This window comes from Rutilus rutilus, assembly GCF_951802725.1.
Source record: "Rutilus rutilus genome assembly, chromosome: 10".
NCBI lineage: Eukaryota > Metazoa > Chordata > Actinopteri > Cypriniformes > Leuciscidae > Rutilus > Rutilus rutilus.
In genome coordinates, this window is record NC_140215.1 from 35,686,181 (window position 1) to 35,708,081 (window position 21,901).

General features: G+C 37.6%; 1 protein-coding gene across 1 annotated transcript in view; it reads right to left on the reverse strand.

The window, feature by feature from the left end:
• LOC311298681 (NACHT, LRR and PYD domains-containing protein 1 homolog) overlaps positions 1–21,901 on the reverse strand; it is a 31,442-nt gene that overhangs the window by 7,682 nt on the left and 1,859 nt on the right. The window contains exons 2-3 of the mRNA XM_084421810.1: positions 15,529–15,601; positions 15,101–15,349 (exon numbers count right to left, since the gene is read on the reverse strand). Of these exons, the coding sequence (XP_084277936.1) occupies positions 15,101–15,349; positions 15,529–15,547 (268 nt within the window). The 5' untranslated portion in view covers positions 15,548–15,601. The remainder of the gene's footprint in view (positions 1–15,100; positions 15,350–15,528; positions 15,602–21,901) is intronic.

The following is a 21,901-nucleotide window of genomic DNA, read 5'->3' on the forward strand; positions in this document are numbered from 1 at the left end:
TTCATGTGGACTTTCGGTCTCGTGGACTTAAATTGCGCGTGCTCGCTGAGTCTACGAGTCCGTAGGCCGTCCCATTCAGCATTTTAACGCTCTGAAGTGTGCTCAGCAGCGCCCCCTTTGTACCCTTGAAGCGGTCTTCCGCGAAGCCCACATAGATGCAGGCTCCACACACTTTAACTACCCAGGAATCCTTGAGAAAGGCCAATCAGACAAACGGATGGGAGGAGATTTCGCTCACGGATAATTGTTGTCATGGCTGAGATGAAAATATTACGGTTTTTATGACCTAGATGAACATTTTACCAGTTGTTACCTACAGTTTATACAAACATTATGGTCATCGACCAGTGGTTTATGTCTCAAACATAATAATAGTACATTGAATAATACAATCACATTATGATTTATTAAATAAATAGAACCGAATGTCAGGGCTTTACTGAGTCATATGTAAACGTACAGTAGTATGAATATTAAAACCTGTAAATTCATCTGAAACTCATGCACATTTTCATTATGTGTTAAAATTGTAATCTAAGTTCAAATGGAACATTATGTATTATTATGTACAACTGTATACATCATTTAAATAAGCATGATGTATCTATTGTCTAATGCCCAGGTGGCATGCACAATATCAAAATACAGAACTGTAAATTTAGGCTGTGTAGTTGACATGGAGATTAGACGTCTGAGCGCAAAAATGTGATTTCTCCTGTCCAACAACAACCAGACCGTTATTTCAGGCTTGATGATCGAGCCTGTCCCAAAAATACCTCAATGCGCCCTCGTGGACTCGTGCCAAGGGCCCTATAGGTCTGCACTACATGACGTCACCAAAGTGTGGACTCTGAGGAAGTCCACAAGTCCGGAGTGTGCCATTTGGGACAGGGCCAAAGAAGTTGTTGTCATAGATATACATAATAAAGGCTAGATGTCTTACGGCGGAGTCTCTAACGTCATCACCGGTGGCCATCTTGTCACAGGCAAGCTTCCTGGCGGGCTCTGTGGTACCTGATGTAAGGTGAGTGATCTGCATGAACACAAATACTCTTTATCTCGCTGAAATCTTGACGGATTTACAAACGGTTTGGTCTCTTACAAACGTTATTAATGTGGCTATAATTCTGGATGCTTGAACATGTTGAAATTGCAGCTTTTCTTTTCGAAAAACGACTTAATCGTGCACCATAGTTGTGTATCACGGCTACTTGCGCAAGTTATCAAGGCTGAGACCACAATCGAGCTGTTCAATTGTATAGGTTTTACTGACACCAATAACGATTTTATGACAGCTAATCTTTTGTCTAAATTACAACCTTTGTGGATGTGGTTGTAGTTATTAGCTGGCTAATTACAAGAAGCTGTGAGTGTGGTTGTAGTTATTAGCCTAGCCGGCTACCCAGCATCAGTGGGAGAGGCAGAATTGCTCTTTCTTTTCAATATAACTTAAGTTGCACATGATTTCCAATCGGTTTGGTTTGTTAAAAACATCTTACATTATGATACAGGAAATTGCTGGCTTTATAAGAGATGCCAGACTTTTGTGCAGCCTACGGATTCTCCAATCGCTATAGTCTCAAACCGAGAGCCCGTGGGATCACCTTTCACCTGTAAGATATGACAGTATTATGATTATATTTTTCTAAAGTCATATCAAGTGACCTAGAGGGCTGAAATGTGGTCAGTTCAGAGATGCTTGTTATACGGTAGAAAGAAAAAACTATATTCTAGCCTCTATAACTCTGTGTCAGTATTTCACACAATTATTCTGATTGTTTCCTAATAAACTACAGGGTCTCAGCTTTCTGTAGAGGTCAGGCATTTGATGGTAGGCCAAAATAGGAGGGAACAGTGATCTCTGAAGTAGGCACAGTGCAATGTCGGGGGGAAAAGCCTAGAAATGGCCCAACCCTGAATAAGTTGAACTAAACATGTAATAATTAAAATTATTTTATTATAATAGTAATATTCATATTATAAAAGTGTGTATATATATATATATATATATATATATATATATATGATATATATACATACATATCTCATGTTGCCATTTTGTACACTGCGTTTTAGTAGCCTATATATTGATTTAAAATTAAACAAATACCTTGTGCGTGTGCATAGTCATTGCACCTATCTGTTCTGTTCAATGTTATTTTCATAAGTCATATTATAATTATTCATAAGTATGCAGTGCCATAACTACATCTCTGACGTTTAGAACAAACCAAACCGTTTGAAAATCGGTAGAAAATTGGGCAAGTTATTGTTATTTAAAAAGTACATGCACCATTAAAACACAATGTCCACTGTGACCATGAGCGAGCTGAGTGTGACAAGATGGCCGCCATGTGCAGACGTTGACCTCCATTGGCCAGCAGTGCGGACGAGACATCTAGCCTTTATTATGTATATCCAGGGTGCGATTTGTGAAAAAAACAGAGGGGGGATGTTTTGAAACATTTTTATTCATAAAAATAAATCATGAGAACATGAACTTCATCACTGCATTTGCAGGAATTGTAAAATCTTTTTTCTTATTAACTCATGAAGTAGCCTAATGGGCCTTTCACACAGGACGCGGTATGCGCGGCGCTGCGCCATAAAACCCATTCATCTCAATGGCTTGCGCCGCGCAAGGACGTTTTGTTGCTGCGTCGACCAAAGCGCAAGCGCAGCGGTGCGCATCATTGGCGTGCTCACGTGCACGCCGCGGTCAAAGTTCAAAATAGTTCAACTTTTGCCGCTGCGCTCTGTGACGTTTACCAGCGCGGCCAATAGAATCGGGGGATCCAAACAAGGACGGAAATCAAAATGGATGAACGGCAAAATTTTATATCTGAATTAAAACAAGAATCATGAAGTCAGCTCTTTTTTTTGAATAAAACATTTATTCAAACATTAAACCTGAAACTAAGAAACAAAAACAGACGTAATAGAGCTCCCGCTAAAAGTTTTTAAAACTCCGCCTACGTCATAGCTCAGCGCAAATCGCGTTGTATCTGAAGGGCAACGCTGAACCCAGCGGCAAGCGCCGCGCATACCGCGTCCTGTGTGAAAGGCCCATAAGGCGGCGTTCACATATCGCGCCTAAAAACGCATAGAAAACGCTAGGCGCGCCACGTTCTCCTTTTTCCAAAGCGCTCGGGTGGTTGCGCTCCGGAGGCGTCTGTCGTTGCTAAGCTTGGTTCTTGTCACGTGACCTGCGGTGCGCTTGCGGCATTCTGAAAAGTTGAGATGTTTTTATCTCGATGCGGCGCGGACGCGCTTGGAAAAAACGAGCGCGTCGCACCGCGACCGCGTCGCTTCCATTATGAGCGTGCATACCGCGCGCCTACATTTGAAATAACGAACTTGCGCGCGCAAAAGACGCGATATGTGAATAGGCCCTAACACAATATTTTTACTCTAAAAGCTTTTCTTTCCCCACACCAGTGTTGGGAAAGTTCACTTTCTACATGAATTTTCACATTTTAAAATGAACTAGTTCAGTTCATACAAATTTTTTTTAACTAAGTTCACAGTTCCAAAAATGAACTAGTTCATAGTTCTTTTTCCATGTTGCTGCGAGATATTATTTTTCAAAATAATTACCACAGCCCATATAGAACCACAGACAATTATTTTATCAGTTTTAACACTGAAGCTATGCGTCAGATTTTTCCCATCCTCACCGACCTTGTCATAAAACTCGTTTAAATGTATTTATTTTTATTTAAAGTTTATTTAACAGGGACCATACAAGCAAACATAGTTACAATACAAAGCCTGTAACTGATGCGCAGCATAGAGTTTATAGCTAGTGCTAATTTTCAACTCCTGTCCCTGGTTGGGCATTTCTAAGAACATTATAAAACAGATACATACATAAAAAAACAACAAATAATACAAAACTATACATGTACATACACACATACATATATACATATACACACATACATACATAATCATACACAATTATAAAAACAATTAAAAATGTATACAGTTTTGGTTTGTCTTTAGCCACAGCTTAATCCTGGAAGTGAACTTTTTGAAGTCAGATATGGCCTTAATATCAGATGGTAATGCATTCCATAGCCTACAGCTCTTAACAGAAAAGGCAGTCTGTGCAAAGCTTGTCCTACAGTATGGTATTGTACAGTTATGATTTGTACTACTTCTAGTAACTCTTTGGCTGTTCTGTATTTCAATAAATTTACTAAGAGGCTCAGGTGCTAAATTATTAATACACTTGAAGATTAATTTAAGGAAACATAAATGACCAAAGCTTTCAAAGCTTAATATTTTATATTTCTCCAGTATGTAACAGTGATGATAGCGGATTGGCTTTTTATCCATAATTTTTATTGCTCGATTGTAAAGTGAACCAATGTGTTTTGTTGCAGACGGAGCTGCTTGCCCCCAAACTGTCATGCAGTATGAAATATGTGAAAACACCATAGCATGCATGTACAGTAGGGCTGCCTGGTTTGGTATGTAGTGTCTGATTAATTTAAAACAGTTAAGATTTCTTTGTATTGTTTTAGAGATTTTCTTGATATGTTTAGTAAAATTAAGTTGAGGATCTATAACCAATCCAAGGTATGTGAATTCTGTTACAGATTGAATTTTTTCATTTTGCAAGTTAATTTTAAATCTTTTACTTAGATCAAGTTTCTTAATAGAAAAACACATGGAAACTGTCTTTGTAAAATTTAGCACCAACTGATTTTGATTGAGCCACTGTCCGACATCAGCCATACATGCAGAGAGAACATCAGCCGCCAACTCTGGTGACTTAGCGGGTGCATAAAGAACTGCATCATCTGCATAGAGCTGGAAGCTGGCACCTGAACAGTTTAATGGTAGGTCATTAATAAAAAGACTGAACAGCAAAGGACCAAGTACAGAGCCCTGTGGTATGCCCATTTTGATGTTCAATAGTGAGGATTTTTCCTGGTTAACTTTAACACACTGAACTCTAGCCTGAAGATAAGACGCGAACCACTGTACTGTCTTAGTAGAAAAATTAAAAGATGACATTTTAGTTAAAAGTAAACTATGGTTGATTGTATCAAATGCCTTTTTAAGGTCAAGGAAAACAGCTCCCACCACATTACCCCTATCCAGTGATTTCTTCACATTTTCAATAAAACAGCAGTTTGCAATTTCAGTGGAATAACCTGATCTAAAACCAAACTGCTGTGGGTGGAGGAACTGATTGGCTTCTAAGTGATCAACCATTTGTGCTGCTACAACTTTCTCAATAACTTTAGATAAAATAGGTAAAATAGATATGGGACGATAGTTACACATAGAGTCCTGACTTCCTGATTTAAATACTGGCACAATTACTGCTTTTTTCCATCCTAAAGGAAATGTACAGGTTCTTAGAGAAAGATTGACAAGATGTGTAAGAGGTTTAACTAACACTGTTACATATTTTTTTTAAAACCAATTATTCATCATATATAAATCATTTGTTTTGGAATTAGACAATTTATTAATAATTTCTAAGATGTTTGTCTCCGGAACCTCTGTAATATGAAACGAATCTGCAGAAGTCACTCCAGTTGTATGATTGAAGTCTTTAGACTCAAAATCTTTTATTAGTTCTTCTACTGATTGCACAAAATATGAATTTAATTCATTAGCCATAATGGCATTATTATTTATGTTCTTTCCATTTATGTTAAGTTCCTTGATCCCCTGTTTATTTGGTTTATTAGTCAGATTATTTAAGTGTCTCCAAATTGAATTATTATTGCCTTTAGCATTACCTATAAGTTGAGTATAATATGAAACTTTTGCTTTACGTAGTTCTAACACCACTTTATTTCTTAGACTTTTGTAGGTTAACAAATCAGTATTCATTTTTGAGCATAATGATTTTTTCAGAGCCAAATCTCTCTTCTTCATAAGCTTTCTGATTTCATTACTTATCCATGGTACAGTGTCTTTCTTACTACATCTTTTTTTTATTAGAAATTTGTCTATTAATCCTGAAATAGCTGTAGTCATAGAATTACAGCACTCGTCTACATCATCCACAGCCATGATCTGCTCCCAATTTAAGTTATTAAGTTCTCTTTCGAACTGCACAGTTTTAGCTTCAGGAATGATAAATGATAATTTATCACAATCAGATTTGCCAAAATACTGTAGCCGCTTTCTGGTCAGTTTTCTAACTGTCAGAATCATGTTGTGGTCTGAGAGACCTGTTATCAGATTGTACATCCTTGTTATACGTACTGGTTTATTGGTAAACGCCATATCAATCAGGGTCTTGGTCTGCCTTGTTATCCTAGTGGGCCCTTTAATCATTTGTAGATAATTAAATTTTGTCATAATTGTTTTTAATTTTTGTTTCCCACTTTTTTCCGACCAATTAATGTTAAAATCACCATACCATACAGTTTCTTTATAAGAATCAAGTTGTTTAGCTACAAGACTTAATTCATCATAAAAAGCAGTGTTATGTGAAGGTGGGTTATAAATAACAACAATATTAAAATTCATTGTAGATGATAAGATAACATTCAAAGCTAGACATTCCAAAGGGGTTTTCAATTCAACTGCGTGACATTTAAATTTATCTTTTATGTATATCAAAACTCCTCCCCCCTTGCCTGTATTTCTGTCCTTTCTGAAACATTGATATCCAGCGATGTTGATCATATTATTTGGTATATTACTGTGAAGCCAGGATTCTGTTAAACAAAGATAATCCAAATTTGAGTCCAAGAGGAGTAACGTTACAGAGATCTGATCCCTTTTGGAAATTAGGCTGCGAATATTTAGGTGTCCGCCTAATATTCCTTTCGGTTTACACTTAACGTCCCAGAGTACTCTAGCGTGATTCACAGTTTGGAAAAATAGATATTGCTTTTGTTTTTGTACAGCACTACGGCCAGAGCCATTCAAGTGCATTATTGGCATCTCATCTGGACCTCCACATGAAGTAGCGCGACTCACATTAGCCATAGCTCTGTCTCCCAACCGAAAGTAAAAGTCCACGCTATTATTCCACGCCACCACAGCCTCGCGATTAATCCCCGAATATGGATCTATCAGACGGGGTGACTCACCGGACTTCTTGCGGTCGGTTGTACACAGGCAGCTACAAGGGCGTAACTTTGGGTCTACCATCAGTGGCGTTTTCTTGCGGAGGCCAAGGGAAGCCAGGCTTCCTCACTTTTTCAGAATATAATCGTCATTTAATAAACACTTTTGTTTTCACAGTTTACGTAATCCTTCTGTCATCTCCTCATCGTCTCTCTTCATTCATTACTGAGTGTTTTATGATGTGTAAAACAGCGCCCCTATAAAAGTGACATGGTGAATGAGCGTTGAAAACATGGTACTGCACCCTGTGTCTGTGAGGAGGCCAGGCTGAGTTGGCATCCCTTGATAGAAAAAAAAAAGAATGATTAACCAATCAGGTGACGCTATTGTCACGACACTGCTCCCCTGTGATTGGTCAGGACAGTGTCAAGGGAAGCCATGAACTTGTTGGCATCAGGCCAATCACATCACGTTATCATCGTCAATGAATGAATGAATGAAATAGCGGAAGATTTGTGGTTTTGTGCCCATCTTTTTAATTCCTTTATTTATTGACCATACACTCAAAACAAAACAAAGACACATTTAAATGTAAGCCTTACAAACAACCTTTTCACACGTAAGTTTTTCAAGGCGACCGTTATTGATCGTAGTATCACTTTATGGTTCCCATGGAGACGCGTCTTTCATTGCTTGTCACACCGCAGGCACAATAGCGCTGAATGATCAGCTTTTATTTCCTTTTTTTATTCAAAATTTCACAAATTTATTAGCTATAGCATATATCTGATATTCCGATTGTCAAATATGTGCAAGAGGATGTGTTTTGTTGTTCAAACACATTTATAACAATCGCGTTAGTTGAGCTGTATGCGCAACATATTTTAGGTATCTACGTGCTCAAAGTGTTGGATTGTAACAAGCATAAGTCCCGGTAAGATGATGCTGGGCGCTCTAATAGTTCATCCAAATAGCAACATATAAATGGTAACGTATGATTTTCTGCCCCCACCCCTTAAAACACACAGCTTAGAGGTTGTGTCTTAATTGGCTTCCTCAGACATTTTCCCCACGCCACGCCACTGTCTACCATTGGGGGGGTTAAACTCGCGGCATATTTATTAATTAATTAATTTATTGAATAATTTTCTTGTGTAAAAGGTAACATGCTAATTTGCCGTTCCTGTATTAGAAATACATTGTGAGACTTTTACTGATTTAGGCTACTTAATGTAAATGCAGCTGTTCACTTGACTATGTATGCCATAATGACACAGTAGTTAAATTAAGTGTTTCTCAAACTTTCTCTGCCATTCCCCACTTCGGAGGTAGGAAAGGGTTCCGAGCCCCACCTGTCCCCAATCACCCCAACAAAATGTTAATAAACTAGGCTTTAAGTTTAACTCTTAAAATGTATTTTATTAACATCACATTTTAAAAACTTTACATCAAATAATAACAGCATTAAAAACTTTCAAATAGAGAAAATGAAAGTGCAATTATATTATCACTTTGCATGAAATAAGACTCAAAAGTAGATAAAAAAAATGTGTGTTTGCATTTAGCCTCTGATAACATCAAATTCAGAAACTGAGAAAATACAAGTGTGGACTAACGTTAGTTAGTCTTTGATTCATTTTGTCACTTTGCAAACTCCATGCAAAAAGAACAAAATAATAATAATAATAAAAAAATTAAATAATAATAATCTCAAATTGAGCCGGAGGTGGTAAATTCCTAATAATGTACGTATTTTTTTTTTTTAGGTATTTTAATAAGATAGCAGCTACTGCTACCTAAAATACGTTGCGCATACAGCTCAACTAACGCGATCGTTATAAAGGTGTTTGAACAACAAAACACATCCACTTGCACATATTTGACAATCGGAATATCATATATATCCTGCTATAGCTAACAAATTTGTGAAATTTTGAATAAAAAAGGAAATAAAAGCAGATCATCAGTCATTCAGCGTGGCTGCGGTGTGACAAGCAATGAATGACGCGTCTCCATGGGAACCATAAAGTGATATATCAATAACGGTCGCCTTGAAAAACTTTTAAACTTACGTGTGTAAAGGTTAAGTAAGGCTTACATTTAAACGTGTTTTTGCTTTGTTTTGAGTGTATGGTCAATAAATAAAGGAATTAAAAAGTTGGGCACAAATCCTGTTTGTCGCGCCCCACTTGTCATGTCTCTATTTCCCACCAGTGGGCCGCGCCCGCGCCCCACACTTTGAGAAACGCCGAGCTAATATAGGGGTAGCTGCTACCTCCGTTTGGTCAGGATTTTTCCTCTTTTTGGCTGGTGTCGACCAACAATGAAAAATCGTTGTCTGGCTGCCTTTCAGTGTCCTTTTCATCTTTCCATCCGTTAGCATGCTTCTCCAACCATTCATCCCAGCGACTGCGCAAAATAGTTAACAACTAGATGCGAAAGTTCGTCGAGACAAACTTTAAGTTGGCTTGATAAAGTCGGACCAGAAAGTTTGAAGAAGTTTGAAGTTTAAATTAGTTTGAAGTTTAAATTAGTTTGAAGTAGTTTGAAGTTTAAAGTAGTTTGAAGTTTAAAGTAGTTTGAAGTTTAAAGTATTTAAAAGTAGTTTAAAGTATTTTGAGTGGTTGGTTAGTTGTCACAGATGGTTACTATGGAGTTTTTATAGAGTTCTTAGCATGATCTTGGCATTATTTAACACAAAGAAAGTAAGAAAGATAGGTTAGAAAGATAAAAAGGTTAGAAAGAAAGATTAGTTCGAAAGAAAGAAAGAAAGAAAGAAAGAAAGAAAAAGAGTAGTTAGAAAGAAAGAAAGAAAGAAAGAAAGAAAGAAAGAAAGAAAGAAAGAAAAAGATTAGTTAGAAAGAATGAAGGAAAGATTAGTTAGTTAGAAAGAAAGAAAGATAGGTTAGAAAGATAAAAAGGTTAGAAAGAAAGATTAGTTAGAAAGAAAGAAAGAAAGAAAGAAAGAAAGAAAGAAAGAAAGAAAGAAAGAAAGAAAGAAAGAAAAAGAGTAGTTAGAAAGAAAGAAAGAGAGAAAGATTAGTTAGAAAGAATGAAGGAAAGATTAGTTAGTTAGAAAGAAAGTTAGAAAGAAAGAAAGAAAGAGAAAGAAAGAAAGAAAAAGAGTAGTTAGAAAGAAAGAAAGAAAGAAAGAAAGAAAGAAAGAAAGAAAAAAAGAAAGAAAAAAAGAAAGAGAAAGATTAGTTAGAAAGAATGAAGGAAAGATTAGTAAGAAAGAAAGAAAGATAGGTTAGAAAGATAAAAAGGTTAGAAAGAAAGAAAGAAAGAAAGAAAGAAAGAACAAAAGAAAGAAAGATGGATTAGTTAGAAAGAAAGAGATTAATTAGAAAGAAAGAAAGATGGATAAGTTAGAAAGAAAGAAAGAAAGAAAGAAAGAAAGAAAGAGAAAGAAAAAGAGTAGTAAGAAAGAAAGAAAGAAAGAAAGATCAGTTAGAAAAGAATGAAGGAAAGATTAGTTAGAAAGAAAGAAAGAAAGATAGGTTAGAAAGATAAAAAGGTTAGAAAGAAAGATTAGTTAGAAAGAAAGAAAGAAAGAAAGAAAGAAAGAAAGAGAGTAGTTAGAAAGAAAGAAAGAAAGAAAGAAAGAAAGAAAGAAAGATAGATTAGTTAGAAAGAATGAAGGAAATATTAGTTAGAAAGAAAGAAAGAAAGAAAGAAAGAAAGAAAGAAAGAAAGAAAGATGGATTAGTTAGAGAGAAAGATAGATTAATTAGAGAGAAAGAAAGATGAATAAGTTAGAAAGAAAGATAGATAGATTAGAAAGAAAGAAAGAAAGAAAGAAAGAAAGAAAGAAAGATGGATTAGTTAGAAAGAAAGATAGATTAATTAGAAAGAAAGATGGATAAGTTAGAAAGAAAGATGGATTAGTTAAAAAGAGATAGATAGATAGTTTAAAGTTTAAAGTAGTTTGAAGTAGATAGATGGATGAGTTTATTTGTTTAAATGAGTCTCAATGGCTCATATAGTATATAGAACGGCAGTTTGGTTTAGTCTTCAAGGTGTTTAGATTTAAATTTTTGTCGGTTTGAATTTTTTAGAACTCCCCAATGTAAGTCAATGGGAGTTTTTGAATGAGTTTTTTCGAGTTTTGATCGTCATTTTTAGGTAAACCGTAAGTCCGATCAGTCTGAAAATAGATAGCACACTTAGTCAGAAAAGTTTGAGTGTCTGAGCCGAGTTTGGAGTATGTAGAGTTAAAGCTCTAGGAGGAGTTACATATAGAAATTTTTAGTCTCAGAAGAATAATAAGTTTAAGTACAATATCAGTAAGTTGGCTTTCTCAAGCCAACTTAATAACAAACTTGGTAGAGAAAGCGGGTTGGGTAATACCAAGTAGTCGGTGCGGTGGGCGGGGGTACATTACAGATTTTTTAAAAATATGATACTATCTTTCTTGCTGGCAAATGAAATTAATAAAGAAAACGAACAAAAGTATTAATTCAGAATATTTCATATTTATTTTAATCTGAATGATGTGATGATATTGGGGGGGGGGGGGGTTATATTAGCTGGATCTGATTTTTGAGGGGGTCATGACCCCCGTAACCCCCGTGCAAATTACGCGCATGGGCAGCTAAGACTAGGTGAACTCCGTTTTTCGGCTTGCCGCTGATCCAGTGGTTCCTGGCTCTGAGCCAACAGCTCCTGCAGCTCCGCTCCATGGGATTCTGGTGTAGTCGATGTCACCCCTGTACTGAGCCCAACCTCCAGCTCAGTATTAACCATTTGCTCAAACGTAGTCGGACCAGGATTAAGGTGTATATCCCCAGCCAGAAGAATGAGCACCAGTATAACTTTAGACGCATAAAATCTGCGCTGCCGTGAAGTTAATCTGCTGGTATTATTTCTGTCGCTCAGGCCTCTTGATGTCCAGATAGAATACAGTGTGCAATGTCCGTGTCCAAACATATGCAACTTGGTTTGTTCACAACTGGTTAAGTTGGCCACATTACCCTTAAAATTGGAAGTCCAAGCACACAATAACAATAAGGAAAGTTGTAAAATACAGAGGGTATGTGTGGAGCCCAACAAACCACACCTGCCCTCGGCAGCCATCTTGAATTTTTGATCATACGACGCCTCCTTGCTGCTTTTTGTTTTGATTTGTAACGTAAGTGATGAGTTGTTCATGAACGATCCATTCATTGCGTCTGTCACGTGACAAATGAACGAAGGAAGGTAAAGTAATTATTTATGTTCCCTGTAAACGATTTTTGACTGCATTATAATGATTTCTTAATTCAGAATATGATCAAGATTGCGTAGGTGGATGTGTTCGGGGAATTTGCCAGTTAATAGTATAACATTTAAAGCCCCTTAAATGAACGAAATGACTTGAAAAAAGATTTGTTCCTTTTGATGAACAAGATCGAACAAGAGAGTCAGTGGACACTGGTGGCAGATTGGGTGTTTTTTCCGCTACATATTAAGGCCGGTTTACGGTGTGTTTTAGCCGTGTTTTCGCCTGGAAGGCTCTATAGAAATCTGGCACTCTATTGAACGAAGTTAAACTGAGAGATCGTGGCGTTCACAGACACCAGAATGAACGAGTTCACAGTAACGTTCATCAGGCAGTAATACAGTACGTTCAGTTCACGTTCGCCCAAAATATGAACGAGTTCATGAACTATCGTTCAATGAACGCGTTCAGGCACAACACTGCCCCACACATATGAACTGTGATCATGCACAACGAAAAAACTATATATATTCTAGGCTATATATCAGCCTCTGCTGAACCACGGATTGATTGCAAAGTTAAACCATCACAGTAGAAACAGTTTTACTGCTGCTGTTAAAGTAATAACGTTAATTTTACATTGCGATGCTGAGCTACAGTGAAATGATAGAAAAGACAGATGCATTATCTGTGTTAGTCAATTAAGTTAGTCAATTCGCGTCTACAGCGTCGCGCTAAACGCCTCATTCGCGCCGCACGACCTCTAAACGCATCTTTACATTTACTTAACATTAAAATCACTCGCACCAGATGCTCAAGAGTGAGTGAGTAATCAAAAAACCTTTGCTTTAGCCTCAATTGAGTGAAACACCGTATGTGTAACTTCAGCCATTCTCAGTGGTGTGACTGGGACACTAACTCTGCTTGTCATCATAGAAACAGATAATCAGATTGTTATGTTTATTCAGTAATACTAAAACTCAGTGTATATGCTTCAGTAATATGCTGAATATGCTGCCTTCCGTTCGACACACAGCTCCACTGCCCAGCGGACCTGCAACTGTCTCGCAAGTGTTGATAGGCTATTATTCGTGAAGTGTAATCAGATAGCGCCGTGGGCGGGACATTGAGCAACAGAGAGGCTGCGGCAGCTATATCAGAGCCAGCCAAAGTAGCACATTTTAAAATAAAATTGACTTTAATCAAACCACGGATCCGTGATAAGTTTTGTGATCCGTCTCACCACTAGTGTAGTAGCACTGATCACTTTGAGGGGGGGATAAATTTATCCCCACTAGGGATACCTCAAATCATGCCACGAGCTACTGGTAGCTTACGAGCGACGTGTTGGAGACCCCTGCTCTAGAGCTCCGCTTTGAAGGCTACGACTCGATTACTTTTTTTCTACTTTGTAATAACTTTCTACTTTGTAACAACTTTCTGCAGCCAGCGTTTCTGGAAATGAATGTGGGTAAAACCTTTTTTAGACCTGACTAAATTAAATTTAAGACCTCGGATGAAAATCTGGCCGTTTTTAAGACGTTTAAAAAAAAGTAAAAGTAAAAGTAAGTACATATTTTAACTAGGGATGTCCCGATCAGGTTTTTTTGCCCTCGAGTCCGAGTCCGAGTCATTTGATTTTGAGGATCTGCCGATACCGAGTCCCGATCCGATACTTCTATAATACATAAAAAAAGAATAAAGAAGAGCGAAAAAACAGATCCAGGATGTTCCTTATTTTTTATTTAATTCACCTTATTTTAACATTCAACAACTCTGTTAACAAACAGAGCACTTCTGTGAGGTAGCTTGAACAATCAAGTAATAAATAAATTCTTCACTTTTGGACTTAAGTGCAACAGTAAATATAAAAAAGTCTAATATATAAACAAATAGCACCTCAACTTAAAATACCTGGTTGGCATGTAAACAAATAAAAAATAAAAGTGCCACAGTGTTTGCAAAGCCAGTAATGTGCTTTTAGGAACTGCACTGACTAACTCTTACGCCGGTTTCACACTGCACTGTTAGCAGAGCGTGCAGTGCGTATTTTTTTTCGCCGCCCATGTTAACAGATTAAACTAGTCTTTACAGCATTCACACCGCGCGCAGAGGTGGCGCGGCAGAGCAGGAGTGCCGCGATCGTTTCGGAGCCGAGTCTAATTTTGCTGAATTAAAGTGACAATATATTGATCATGGCCAAAATACACCGCAGTTTTATCCAAAAAGTGCATTGATGATATCTATTGTGTTTTAAACAGTCAATCAAATGACCAACAGCAATGAAAAAAAAAAAAAAAAAAAAAAAAATGTCCAAAAACAAACTTGTTGCCATAACAATAAAAACGAAGATGAACCAAACGTTATATAAATGAAATTATTAATAAAATAAGCTTCTTGACAAGTCTTTTCTCTTAAATGTATTTGAAAACGAAAAAAAGCAATGCCAACTTATCCATTATAGAGTAGCCTACTCTGTCTGTACACAAGCCGCGGTTCAGCCGCGCGTGACAAACACTGCCAGTGTGAAAGCAAAACGCGCGTGTCCTGCTCCTGCTCACCATACGCACTGCTCCTGCGCTGCTTACGCGCGTGCAGTGTGAAACCGGCGTAACTCTGTGCCACCGCATAACTATAGATGTGTTAAAAAATAATGAGAATATATATACATATATATCCGAGTCCTGATCGGGAGGTAACGTCCGATTCCGATCGAGTCTGAAAACACGTGATCGGGCCCGATTTCCGATCACGTGATCGGATCGGGACATCCCTAATTTTAACAGTACATATCTCAGTATACTGTAGGTCTAAACACATGTGGTATAATAGCCAAAATTAGTGTGCTCTTACCTAAGTCTCTGAACAGATATGGCTCATGCTTTTCCAGGCTAGAACAAAAGGCAGATTTAACCTTGTCTCCTCCAGAATGCAACACTTCATATAACTCTCTCATTTTCTCCTGGTTAGTAGCTGCTGCTTTGATCTTATCGTACGGCTCTTTTTGCAGCATGTCATCGGGCCGCAGATCATCCGCTATCGGCATCACCATCTGTACTCTCTGGACAAGTTTCGCCCTCTGTTTGTCCACAAACTGAGCACCTGGTAGAGAGATAATAACATGATAACTGCTCACAAGCAAGAACGTGATTTTATAAGATTCAAGAACGGGATATTCTATAGTGTAGCAAGTACTTATTTGGGCAACTTCACTTTTAATCAGAGTAATGCAGACTTTTTTTCATATGGCTATCTCTGCTTTTACTGTGGTAACTACTTACACTCTGAGTCTTGGTTCATGGTGTCTCATAAGTGTCTATGACGTGTTGTATGAGAGCTGTCTTAAGTTGTCCTCTAGGAAATGAAACATAATGCACATAGTGTGAGATGGTTGAAGAGAGCTTTTGTGACCCATGGTTAAAGATTACACTATTGGTGGTATGCAGTAAATTAAGTGGCATGTAGAAAAATTAATAATGAAAGTATATCTTAAAGTACACCCCGAAATAACCATATATGGAGCTTACAACCCCTAGTTTTACTATGCATATCCTCATCTGCATATCATTTGCATATGATTATTCATCCACGTGATAACCAGTGTTTGGAATAACGGCGTTTAAAAGAACGGCGTTAGGTAACGACGTTATTTTTTCAGTAACGGGGTAATCTAACTAATTACTTTACCCGTTACAACGCCGTTAACATTACTGGACGTTAAATGCGGTGCGTTACTATGCATTGATTGAATAAACTCTATTAGACATTCTCTGATAAACTGTGTAATCCGAACCGCCCTCCCTGGCTCGCACAGCTAGTGAGGAGGTGGGTTAATAACGAGGTAAGCGATTATGATTGGCTAAGGCAGAGTCATGTCTTTCATGGTAGCCAATCAGAGCCAGTGTTTTTACACACATGCCAGCACACGCGCCACACACACACAAGCTAAACAGAGATTTGATGAAGCAGCAGGGATGGCGAGTCAGGAGCAATCCGATGAAAAGTTGGCATTTTCAAGGACTGGAGATACTACTTCAAATTCATTGAGGTCAAACAAAGGCAAGAACTAGGGGTGGAACGGTACATGTATTCGTATTGAACCGAAACGTTACGGGCGTCACGGTTCGGTGCATACATTTACACAGAGAATACACGGTATAAAAATAAATAAAACTCGCGTGCAAATTATTTAATGTAATGCGGAACTACTGTTAGATACGCGGGTTCTTTATCTGTAGCCCCGCCTTCTGGAGCAGGCTGCGATTTAAAGATTGGAATGCTGGAATGTGGTGTGTGTGTGTGTGTGTGTGTGTGTGTGAGAGAGAAAGGGAGAGGCGCGGGCGCGATTTGTGTGTGTGTGTGTGCGCGCGCGTGTGTGTGTCTGTGTGAGAGGTGCGGGCGCGATTTGTGTGTGCGCGCGTGTGTGTGTGTGAGAGGTGCGGGTGCGATTTGTGTGTGTGTGTGTGTGTGCGTTTGTGTGTGTGAGAGGTGCGGGCGCGATTTGTGTGTGTGTGCGTGAGGCGCGGACGCGATCGAACAGTGAAAACATAAAAACATACTCAGTAATTTTGTTTATACAGGACATTCAAACTGCAAAGTGTTTCCAAATTCTTTGACATATAGCAACTTTTCTTTTTTTTTAACAGTAACGCAAATAGTTACTTTCCCTGGTAACGAGTTACTTTTATTATAGAGTAATTCAGTTACTAACTCAGTTACTTTTTGGAACAAGTAGTGAGTAACTATAACTAATTACTTTTTTAAAGTAACGTTCCCAACACTGGTGATAACATGTTTAACGGTACCAGACATTAGGAAAGTATGAGATACGGATGTCACATTTCATTAATAAAAATCATTTAGTAGCCTATCCTTGCCTTGTTTTTGAATAAATAAATTAAATAGTGTAAAATACATTTCAGAGAAAGTTTCTCTCAATCTTTTCCACTGGCCAAATAGTCATTTTAATTGATTCATATTTTTAATGGAAACAGATAGACCTTGTTGTGCATTATTTCCACTAAACTATTTTCTCAGACAATCTGCTATTATCATGATAAGAAATTATCTCTGTAGTTAAAACATTAAAACACAGCATGCCAGAGCAAAAGTGTTCAAAAGCATTGCATCCACAACAAATATTTCTATTTATTGAATATAAAAATGTTGTAACTTCTCAGTAATGATTTCATGTAGTTTAAATGTTTAACACCATTAATGAGAATGGCATATTTAATCAATTTTAAATAAAACGTAGTTTAAATCATTTTATTTTTTAAACTGTTATTGTGAACATACATTGTATTTATGATTAGGACTCATAATAAAGTTTTACGGTTCTACTTAATCTGCCGTTAGATAAGATATATGCGTATAATGTATGTACAGTGAGGAAAATAAGTATTTGAACACCCTGCTATTTTGCAAGTTCTCCCACTTAGAAATCATGGAGGGTCTGAAATTGTCATCGTAGGTGCATGTCCACTGTGAGAGACATAATCTAAAAAAAAAATCCAGAAATCACAATGTATGATTTTTTAACTATTTATTTGTATGATACAGCTGCAAAAAAGTATTTGAACACCTGAGAAAATCAATGTTAATATTTGGTACAGTAGCCTTTGTTTGCAATTACAGAGGTCAAACGTTTCCTGTAGTTTTTCACCAGGTTTGCACACACTGCAGGAGGGATTTTGGCCCACTCCTCCACACAGATCTTCTCTAGATCAGTCAGGTTTCTGGGCTGTCGCTGAGAAACACGGAGTTTGAGCTCCCTCCAAAGATTCTCTATTGGGTTTAGGTCTGGAGACCCTAAACCCGCCAGAACCTTGATATGCTTCTTACAGAGCCACTCCTTGGTTATCCTGGCTGTGTGCTTCGGGTCATTGTCATGTTGGAAGACCCAGCCTCGCCCCATCTTCAATGCTCTAACTGAGGGAAGGAGGTTGTTCCCCAAAATCTCGCAATACATGGCCCCGGTCATCCTCTCCTTAATACAGTGCAGTACAGCTTCACAGTAGGGATGGTGTTCTTGGGATGGTACTCATCATTCTTCTTCCTCCAAACAAGTTTAGTGGAATTATGACCAAAAAGTTCTATTTTGGTCTCATCTGACCACATGACTTTCTCCCATGACTCCTCTGGATCATCCAAATGGTCATTGGCAAACTTAAGACGGGCCTTGACATGTGCTGGTTTGAGCAGGGGAACCTTCCGTGCCATGCATGATTTCAAACCATGACGTCTTAGTGTATTACCAACAGTAACCTTGGAAACGGTGGTCCCAGCTCTTTTCAGGTCATTGACCAGCTCCTCCCGTGTAGTTCTGGGCTGATTTCTCACCTTTCTTAGGATCATTGAGACCCCACGAGGTGAGATCTTGCATGGAGCCCCAGTCCGAGGGAGATTGACAGTCATGTTTAGCTTCTTCCATTTTCTAATGATTGCTCCAATAGTGGACCTTTTTTCACCAAGCTGCTTGGCAATTTCCCCGTAGCCCTTTCCAGCCTTGTGGAGGTGTACAATTTTGTCTCTAGTGTCTTTGGACAGCTCTTTGGTCTTGGCCATGTTAGTAGTTGGATTCTTACTGATTGTATGGGGTGGACAGGTGTCTTTATGCAGCTAACGACCTCAAACAGGTGCATCTAATTTAGGATAATAAATGGAGTGGAGGTGGACATTTTAAAGGCAGACTAACAGGTCTTTGAGGGTCAGAATTCTAGCTGATAGACAGGTGTTCAAATACTTATTTGCAGCTGTATCATACAAATAAATAGTTAAAAAATCAAATCCAAGTGGGAGAACTTGCAAAATAGCAGGCAGGGTGTTCAAATACTTATTTTCCTCACTGTATATGTATAAGTTTCTTTAGATTATCTGTCTAAGAGTGACCAAAAAGACAAACTCCAACTCACCATCGATGTTGCCAAAACGCTCCATCTCCAAAACGTTCGTACGCATGGGGCAGAGTTTGCGTGCAGGTGCGAGGATTTTACCCCTACTGCAAGTTTGTTTTTATAAAACACAACTAACCCAGCTAACACACGACGTAACAGTTACGTAATTTATTCGTACTTTTTGGTCACGTCATGACTTTACTAACTGACAACGTAACTACAACGACGCATGCTCGGAATTTCATTACCATCATATTACCAACCCACAACGTCGTCAGTACGTCCTCCTAAGGTTATACGATAACCATCAACGTCCCAGATACGTACTCTATTCGTAATAACTTGGTAATTTCATGACTTACTGGCAACGTAACTACAACGTCACGGGCCCGTAATTTCATTACTATCATATTACCAACCCACAACGTCGTCAGTACGTCCTCCTAAGGTTACAAGATAACCAACAACGTTCCAGATACGTACTCTATTCGTAATAACTTGGTAATTTCATGACTTACTGGCAACGTAACTGCAACGTCACGGGACCGTAATTTCATTACCATCTTATCAGACTGCATTTCTATGAAATAGTTTATTTGTTTCAGTTGTTTGTTTAGTATTCCGTACTTTTGAAAGACGTTCATTTTATTCAAGTAATTAAGGTTATAATTACAGATGTTTATGTTTGTAAATGTTGCGTGGCTTTGACGTTTTAATGGGCGTGCGCGTGAACCTTCGAGTCGCCCTCAAACACTGGAGCGGAGATGAGTTGCCATGGAAACGGCGCGTCACCGACCGACCGCCCCAGATTGCAACTGACAAAGCAGCTGAACTCCCTCTCTCGCTGTTGTTTTCACTGTTTTCAGGTGAGTTTAGTCTCTAAAAACACACAGATAATACACACAACTGTTCTTGACACTTCTCTTACTTGTAATTGACACGCTTCTGTTGAATATTTGCTTTATATAAATGGTTTAGTGTCTTCGGAAAAAGTCCGTTAGCATCTCAACCGTTTTCAGAAGAGATAACGTTAACGTTATGCTAACTTCATAGCTTGAACTTTTGATATGAATGTTTAGGCTTTTAATCACATCTTATGGGTAGATGAGAGGTTTTAATAGTTTTGTAAAAAAATAAGTTAGTTTGGAAGTGAGCTAATTTATTTAACAAACGTATTTATTTAACATAAACGTAACTTACTCGATGACGTCACTTACATGGAGTGTGAAAATTGGCTGAAACTAGCTCAATGTTTAACACAAATTGATAAAAATAGTTCTGTGATTTCAGCAGCAACACAATAATCCTTCTACAACAGAGGGGAAGCTCCACGACTTCAATATTTCTGAAGAAAGCTGCTGCCAGAGAAGTTGGAAACAGGTGAAGTGAGGAAACTCATTAAATAACTTAATATCCATTTTCTCACAATATTTTGGCACCTACTGTATATCACCATGCATCTGTTATTTCTTATTTTTTAAATTATCATATTTGCATTTACATTTATTTGTTTAATTTATTTTAAGAAAGTTTTGACATCCAGAAGTAAGTGACACTGTATGAGCAATATGAATAAGTGCATAAGTAAAACTAAAACTAGATGAAACATTTATGATTATTATCAGTGTTGAAAACAGTTGTGCTGCTTCATATTTGTTTGTTTTTCAGGGTTATTTGATGAATGAAAGGAAAAAAAGCAGCATTTATTTGAAACAGAAATCTTTACTCTCTCTTTTGGTCAATTTAATGCATCCTTGCTGAATACAATATGATTTTTTTACGTTTTTGTTTTTACTCTATTGAACCCAAACTTTTGAACAGTAGTGTAAACTACTTTTTATATATGTTGGGTCTATTTTACAATGAATCCTGGAGAGAGAAAAAGGAAAATGGATTAAACTCTTACATTGGTTTACACAAAAAGATTAATCAGCACAACTGTTTTCAACATTGATAATACTCAGAAATGTTTAGGATGTTTGCATTGTAGGAATGTATAGTATTCAAGTATCAAAATGCTGACTCGTTAGGCCATGTTTTCTCATTAAAATCAGATGATTTCCTATTAATTCAATAGAATGTAAGGGAATAACTCTAGAATAACCTTCCTGATAATGTCTGGGGCCCAGAAACACTATCCTAATTTAAATCTAGACACATCTCTTTAGCCAAGCATTCATTTAACACATCTCATAATCTTGCACTATACGTGATGAAATAGTAAAAAGTTCACATGACCATCTTTTGCCTGAAATAATATGAACAGCAGCAATGCTAATCTTTCTCCTGTTGTCTCCTTGTTTCTATCTCAGGATGCTCAGCATATTTTACTAGAGATTACAGCAGCTCCAGTTCAGATCCAGCCTCACTTGGGAAGACTTCTAATGACATCAACACTCTTGAAGACAATGTGTTTAAAAAATGTTCAGATGTTAAATTATATTTTAAAGCGTTTAAACTAATTTAAGTTTTTATGTCAGGTGGTACAACAAAAATATTATGTATTGTAGTTGTACCACCTGACATGAAAAGTGTACCACCAACCTACCCATACTTGAAATTAGCAGTTTTTATCAGTATTTGAGAGAGCTCTACAAACTTTTTCACTCTGCCAAAGAGATCAGTTAGGCTCCTCTGGATGATGCATTATCATGTTTACTGTTATTACCTTGTAAATTCATAATAACATTTGAGAATATACAAATTGCTGGACAAAAGTTTCTCAATTACCTCAACAGCTTTAAACCTACTGATATTT